At 44.7% G+C, this 7,500-nt stretch overlaps 1 protein-coding gene across 8 annotated transcripts in view; it reads left to right on the forward strand.

Moving 5' to 3' along the window:
- Positions 1-7,500, forward strand: part of pacs2 (phosphofurin acidic cluster sorting protein 2) — a 62,150-nt gene that overhangs the window by 39,189 nt on the left and 15,461 nt on the right. For 4 of the 8 annotated variants that reach the window (XM_042071839.1, XM_042071844.1, XM_042071842.1 and 1 more), the window contains exons 3-13: positions 327-416; positions 753-878; positions 2,471-2,633; positions 3,100-3,173; positions 3,477-3,557; positions 3,703-3,762; positions 4,135-4,286; positions 4,805-4,901; positions 5,077-5,148; positions 5,488-5,612; positions 6,490-6,622. In XM_042071839.1, coding sequence (XP_041927773.1) covers positions 327-416; positions 753-878; positions 2,471-2,633; positions 3,100-3,173; positions 3,477-3,557; positions 3,703-3,762; positions 4,135-4,286; positions 4,805-4,901; positions 5,077-5,148; positions 5,488-5,612; positions 6,490-6,622 — 1,173 coding nt within the window. The remainder of the gene's footprint in view (positions 1-326; positions 417-752; positions 879-2,470; positions 2,634-3,099; positions 3,174-3,476; positions 3,558-3,702; positions 3,763-4,134; positions 4,287-4,804; positions 4,902-5,076; positions 5,149-5,487; positions 5,613-6,489; positions 6,623-7,500) is intronic. The other 4 variants (XM_042071841.1, XM_042071843.1, XM_042071847.1 and 1 more) reach the window with 2 other exon arrangements.

Consider the following 7,500-nt stretch of genomic DNA (forward strand, 5'->3'; position numbering starts at 1 on the left):
TCTCCTCCCTCTGCCCATCTCACACTCCATCCCCCTCTCTCTCTCTCTCTCTCTCTCTCTCTCTCTCGCACTCTGTCTATGTCCTTCCCTCATACTCCCCCGTGCTGCTTCCCCCCGTAATGATCCTCTTCTTCATCCTGTCTTGTATCCTTCTCTTTCCTTCGTACTCTCTGCTCTCTGTCCATCTGACGATCCTTTTTCTCTGTCTGTGTCTGGTCCCTCATCCTTCCCCTCCATCTCTATCTGTCCATTTCTCTCTCTATCTCTCGCTTCCCCTCTCTCTCCCTCTATCCTTCTCCTCTCCTTCTTGCTCTCTATGTGTGCAGGGCTCCAAGCGGATCCTGCGCTCTCATGAGATAGTGCTGCCCCCTACAGGATCCATTGAGACGGACCTAGCCCTCACCTTCTCCCTGCAGGTAACCAGGGCAACCGGGCGCAGCATGGCCACAGTGGGCTGAATCACATTTAACTGATATAAAATTGAATTAATTATATGCACTTTAATCAGGAATTTCCATGAGGGAGTAGCCCCAGAATCACTGTTCTGATAATATCTGATATTATGTCCAGTCTATGTCGTGTGTTTGTGTGTCTGTGTCTGTGTCTGTGTCTGTGTCTGTTTGTCTGTGTGCTTAGACTATGTGTATTTGTCCTTTTATGCCTGAATGTACATTATGATAGTCATATTGATATTGATGCTCATATCTGTTTACGTGTGTGTGTGTGTGTGTGTGTGTGTGTGTATAAATCAGTACCCACACTTCCTGAAGAGGGAGGGCAATAAGCTGCAGATCATGCTCCAGAGAAGAAAGCGCTATAAGAATCGCACCATCCTGGGCTACAAGACGCTTGCAGTTGGAAACATAGACATGGCCGAGGTACAAACACTCATACACATACATAATCTCACCACACACACACAAACCCATACCCACACAAACATTCACACAGAAAAATAACATACATAAAAAAGAAAAGTAGTTTGTTGGTGCGTACATCCAAGGCAGGAGCTGGACAAAAAGTGCTAGGCTACCAAAAGGAAAAAAAGGTGGATTGTCAGGAATTTTTATTGACTTCTTCACCCGTGTGTAATACATAAAAAAGAACAAACCTCACACATACCTGGAACCTGGATACCAGATGTTCCTGTAACATCCCTGCTTGAAATGTACATTCTACTATGTAACACTCCATCATTGCCAGTGTGCTACTTTCTGTTGTGTGAGTTTTGACATGTGTGTATAAAGGTTTGACAGTGGCTCTGGGGCTTTCCAGAATCACATACTTTCGCCTACCAACACACACACACACACACACACTTACACACAGATAACATGTGCCTCAGGAAGAGAGTAGTCAAAACATAGCAGAGGAAATCCACCCCTGTGTGTCATAGAGCCTCTCTATCCTTGGGCTTTAAGCTACATCATGTGGTCCATGCACGCACACACACACACACACACACACACACACACACACACACACACACACACACACACACACACACACATAATTGAGTAAGTAATATGGGACTGATTTGAACACTTTTGAAACATAAACAGTGGAGGCGTCTTCCTGTCTGTATGTCTGCAGCCAGATGAACTCTCAGTCCTGTCGACCTTTTGACCCCCTTTACTCAGATCTAGGCCAGTCAGTCCAAATATGTCTGGTGCTCTTTGTCTTATCTTTGAATAAGCAGACACTGCAAAGCTTCACAGACAGAATCATTTGCTCTTTTTTAAGTTCCATCTTTTCATACTTTGCTAATGTGAAAGAGTAAAATGGATAATTTATGAGTTATATACGAATATACAAATACTACGTATACTTCTACATTTCCGGTAGCAGTTATCTTCTCTCTCTCTCTTTCTCTCTCTCTATTCATATAATGTGTAACCGCAAACTACATTCTTCTACATCAAATTAGCGCAACCTAGAATGACATGTATTTGACGTGACTCTGGATGTGAATGTCCTGTTCTTCTCCCAGTCCTCCCTTGCTCGCTCAGTGCAGATCTGTCTTGTGTGGCTGCAGTAATAGAGGGGGAGAAGTTGAATGATGAAATTACGGAGAGAAGTGACGAGGAGTGGAAATAGGGGGCTAATCTGGTTGTAGATGATAATTCTGGTTACGTTGGTCTGCTTCCACTGTCTGGCACAAGACAGAAAGCCCATCTCTCTCTGCCTCTGTCTGTTGATTGCACAGTCTATTAACAGCCTTTCTCCTGTGCTCTTCCCCCCCTCCCTCTCCTTTTCTTTCTTTTTTTTCTGTCTGTCTGTCTCTTTCTTTCTTTCCCCTTCTGTATCTCTCCTTCCCTCCCCCTCCCCCTCCCCCTCTCCCTCTCTCTCTCTCTGTCTCTGTCTCACTCTCTCCACCTCCTCCTCCTCTCTCTGTCTCTCCCTCTCTCTCTTTCCCTCTCTCCCTGTCTCTATCCCTCTTTTTCCGTCTCTCTCTCCCTCCCTCCCTCAGGTGATGCAGCATCCCCATGAGGGTGGCCAGGTGTTGGCTCTGTGCGGTAGTCAGAAGGAGCTGATGGGGAAGGTGGCCGAGATCTGGATCTTCTCTCTGTCCAGCCAGCCCATTGACCACGAGGACGGGGCCCTGCCCCCTGGGGCCAAGATTAAGTGCTCAGGTGACATAACTCTCTCTCTCTCTCTCTCTCTCAACTCTCTCTGTGTGTGTGTGTGTGTGTGTGTGTGTGTGTGTGTGTGTGTGTGTGTGTGTGTGTGTGTGTGTGTGTGTGTGTTAGAGAGAGGGAAAGTATGTGTGCGTGGACTGGAGGCAATCTCAGTAATAATGGAAGCATTTCACAAATGACACAAGGCCATATAAATGCAAATTGGAAGTGTGTGTGTGTGTGTGTGTGTGTGCACACACACAAACACTTGCAATTTAGTATTGTGTTCCTTTTTCTTTCATAAATTTATCATAATTGACTGAAATTCTAAAATAACTAGTGGTTGATTAACTATCTGTTAGTATAATAAATTGTGATGTGATTTGAAATGTGCCGTATGTGATTATTTTGAAATAGCATTTTTAAAGTGATGTTCTCTCTCTCTCTCTCTCTCTCTCTCTCTCTCTCTCTCTCTCTGTAGATAATTACTCAGAGGAAGAGTATGAGAGTTTCTCCTCTGAACAAGAGGCCAGCGATGATGCAGTCCAGGGTCAGGTATGATGTGTGTGTGTGTGTGTGTGTGTGTGTGTCTGTGTGTGTCTGTGTCTGTGTCTGTGTCTGTGTCTGTGTCTGTGTCTGTGTCTGTGTGTGTGTGTGTGTGTGTGTGTGTGTGTGTGTGTGTGTGTCTGTGTCTGTCTGTGTGTCTGTGTCTGTGTCTGTGTGAGTGTGAGTGTGTGTGTGTGTGTGTTGGGGGGTGGGTATTTTGTGCTATTATGTGTGTTGTGTATTGTGAGTGTATCTCTGCTGTGCAATGTTGTGTTGTTTGAGTGAATGTGTTTGTATGTGTGTTGCTGCCAGGACCTGGAGGATGATGAGTATGACATGAGAAAACCCAAGAAACAGAGGAGGTCTATAGTGAGAACTGCATCTATAACCAGAGTAAGCACACACACACACACACACACACACACACACACACACACACACACACACACACACACACACACACACACACACACACACACACACTCTTGATTTTGGTAATACATTATGCTGTGGCTGATGTGCTTCTTCTGTCTTTTAGCAGCAGAACTTTAAGCAGCGGGTTGTGGCTTTGCTGAAGAGGTTCAGAGTATCAGATGAGGTATGGGCACACACACACACACACACACACACACACACACACACACACACACACACACACACACACACACACACACACCCAAGCACACACATTATTGACAATAGAAATACAAAACATGTCCACTGCTGAAAATTAGGTTGTGTTTCTTCTTGTGTGTGGTCATGATGCATATGTGTGTATGCCTGAAAGACTTATATAAGATTATATTTGTGAGTGAGTGCAGTCATGTACGTTAATGTGTTTGTGATGTTTCTTCATTTTTCTGTGTGTGTGTGTGTGTGTGTGTGTGTGTGTGTGTGTGTGTGTGTGTGTGTGTGTGTGTGTGTGTGTGTGTGTGTGTGTGTGTGTGTGTGTGCGCGCGCGTGCTTGCAGGTGCTGGACTCTGAGCAGGACCCAGCCGAGCCTCCTCCTGAGGTGGAGGAGGATCTGGACCTGGAGAGCCTGGAGTTTGAGAACCCCAGCGATAGCTGCCCTGAGCTGGACGACGACGACAGCGTGCTTAGCACCCCCAAACCCAAACTCAAGTACGTGTGTGTGTCTTGTCTGTTAGTGTGTGTGTGTGTGTGAGAGGGGCTGCGGAAGTGTGTGTCTGTGTGTGTTTCTCTATTTGCTAACTGTGTGTCCTTAAGTTAATTAGTAAAGTTAATTAACTTGTGTGTGTGTGTATCTGAAGGACACATCCATCTGAGTTCAAACAGTCATTTGTTTCCCTTGTTTTGCAATTAGAAAACTTGTTTTGCAATTAGATTAGAGCAAATTTCTTTGGAAGTTGTGCAAGATGAATACCTTGTTTAACAGCACCATTTGTTTCACTGCACAGGATTCACTCAATTAAACACAAACTCAGTTAATTAGAAGCAAACACGGTTGCTTAAACTGTCTATGTGCACTTAAAATCAAGATAGCACTTCTGATGGAGTCAGTCTAGCTTTACAAGGTTCATTTACACTTTATTTATGTTAACTTTCTCCCTGTGTGTGTGTGTGTGTGTGTGTGTGTCTGCATTTGTGTGTCTGTCTGCATTTGTGTGTGTATGTTTTAGGCCATACTTTGAAGGCCTGTCTCTCTCAAGCTCTCAGACTGAGATTGGCAGCATCCACAGCAGTCGGAGTCATAGAGAGCCACCCAGCCCAGTGAGTGTATGTACACAAACACACACACACACACCAACATGGACGCATACAACATCTGCACAGAGTATTTACATGTTTATCCAAGCTTATGAAGCACACTCAGAAACACACTCACAAATACACACACACGCACACTTACTCACATATACACACTTCTAACAGCTGTGAATTCTCTCTCTAGATGGATGGTGACAAAATCAAGCCTGGAGCTGCGAAATTCCACATCGATGACACGCCAGATAACGTCTCGTTCGTGCGTAACACACACTAGTACACAAATATGTGCACACACACACACACACACATATGCGCACACACCTTTTAATAACACTTAAGAAATCAAGAACACTCACTAAATAAAGCAAGAATTATAACTCCCTTCCTTTTGAATCGGTGTATGTGTTCTACCTGTAGATGAACTGGACTCTTGTTGTTGGCTATGTATGCATGATATTATTGTGTGCTTGTATATAAGTGTGTGTGTGTGTGTGTGTGTGTGTGTGTGTGTGTGTGTGTGTGTGTGTGTGTGTGATTGATTGTACAATTGTGTGTGTGTGTATGACTGTATAACTATGTGTGCTTGTGAATGCAGGAACATCCTGAGGCTGTGACCCCCACCACAGAGCTGGAGATGGACAACATGGACACGTTCATGGAGAAGCTGCCACCCATCGGCAGAATGACCAAGACTGAGTCTCTTATCATCCCCTCCACCAGGTAACACCTCGCCAGCTCAGCAGTGCAGGCATTCGCCGATGTATAGGGTGGATTTTCTGGTTTAGAATCACCGTGTGAATGAAGAAATGACCACAAAGCGTCCAGTGTGAGCGCATGAATAGGTTATTTAGTTACGTAGTCGCTCACTATGTTAAGTATGTAATGTGATGTAGCTTGTTGCTCTGCCATGGGTTAGTTGCTGTGTGGCGATTATAGACGAGTAATGGTGTCACTGATTAGTTTGTTAAAAGTGAGTTTTCTCTTTGCTTACACACACACACACACACACACACACACACACACACACACACACACACACACACACACACACAAATATTTGTCTGGTTTGGATCAGGATGGTGGCCTGTTTAGTAGGATAGTAATATTACATTTATTTACCCACTCTGTCACAGTAGTTGGGTAGTTAGTTAGTTAATGCTCAAGTTTCTGAATTCATCCCTGGAAACCATGGTAAGCTGTATTGTTCTGTTTGCCATTATCTCAGGAGTCAGTTGTCCGTAAAGTAATTACTAACTGTGGATCAGTAATTACTTTACTGTGGAAGGTAATCCTTTCCCTGTCTGGCCATCTGGGTCTCTGTCTTACACACACTCATTTAATTGTTTCTCTCTCTCTTTATCTCATCTGTCCCCCCCTCTCTTTCTCTCATCTGTCTTTCTCTGTCTCTCTTTTCTCTCTCTCTCTTCTCTCTCTCTCTCTCTCTCTCTCTTTATCTCATCTGTCCCCCCCTCTTTTGCTCATCTGTCTCTCTGTCTCTCTCTGTGTCTCTCTTTTCTTTCTCTATCTCTTTTCTCTCTCTTCTCTCTCTCTCTCTCTCTCTCTCTCTCTCTCTCTCTCTCTCTCTCTCTCTCTCTAGGCAGGAGCCGAAGCTCGTGGGCCGCAGGGGCCGCAGCACCTCTCTGAAAGAGCGGCAGCCCAGTCGGCCGCAGAACGAGCGTGCCAACAGCCTGGACAACGAGCGTGCCCTGGACACGCGGCTCCACCTGCAGGTCAGATGAGCGAACTGCAGCAGCAACCTTAGAAGAGCTCATCCACAGCAGGCTTACACACACAGAGGTTACACTGGGGGAATATGCAGGCTGCCATTTGAGGAAATCACTCGCCATCTCACCTTCCTGGCTGGAAAAGGCGCTAGTTATTACATTACATAACTTATGACATAACTTTTTTTGCATTAGTGATGACTTTATTGGCAACCTGCATATGATGCTGTAGGTCTAGTGATCACTTATAAACTGGTGGATCCCAAAATGAATAGCAGTATTTGTATTATTATTAAAGGAACACGCCACCGTTTTATGAAAATGGGTTATCACCCAACACATAAGTACCTTGTCTCACTCGCCACAGCACAGACAATCTCTGCGCCCAAGTAGCAGTGCTTCAGCAGCACCTGCAGGCTTTCAGCCTGTGCTTCACCCCTATAGACCCTTTCAAGAGAGTTCCATTATCAGCATCATAGTTGGCCCCACAAGACTTCTTTTTAACATTCCATATGTTATCTTAATGCAGAGGAAGTAGATTGAGGCCCAAATAGAACGTTCAAGCATTATTTTTGTTTTTATTGTTGAAAGGGTTCATAAAGCCTACTGTAGTCCCAAGTCAATACCTGCCTAGGAAATTGCCTTGTCTTAATCTGCATTGCCATCTGTACTCGTTGTGAGTACGCAGGCCACAAGAAGTAATTACAGATTTATTTTGTTGCTGGGTCACTTTTACTCACGACACGCTATCCGGCGTCAGGAGATTCCATTCACTATGCTAAGATAATGCATGCACGGAGACAAAAATGCTTTTGCTCACTTATCTAACTCTAGGGGAGACAGTGAATAAAAGAGTGGCATGTTCCTTTAAGATAAGCAACATC

Source organism: Alosa sapidissima, chromosome 19 (assembly GCF_018492685.1).
Source record: "Alosa sapidissima isolate fAloSap1 chromosome 19, fAloSap1.pri, whole genome shotgun sequence".
Taxonomy (NCBI): Eukaryota; Metazoa; Chordata; class Actinopteri; order Clupeiformes; family Clupeidae; genus Alosa; species Alosa sapidissima.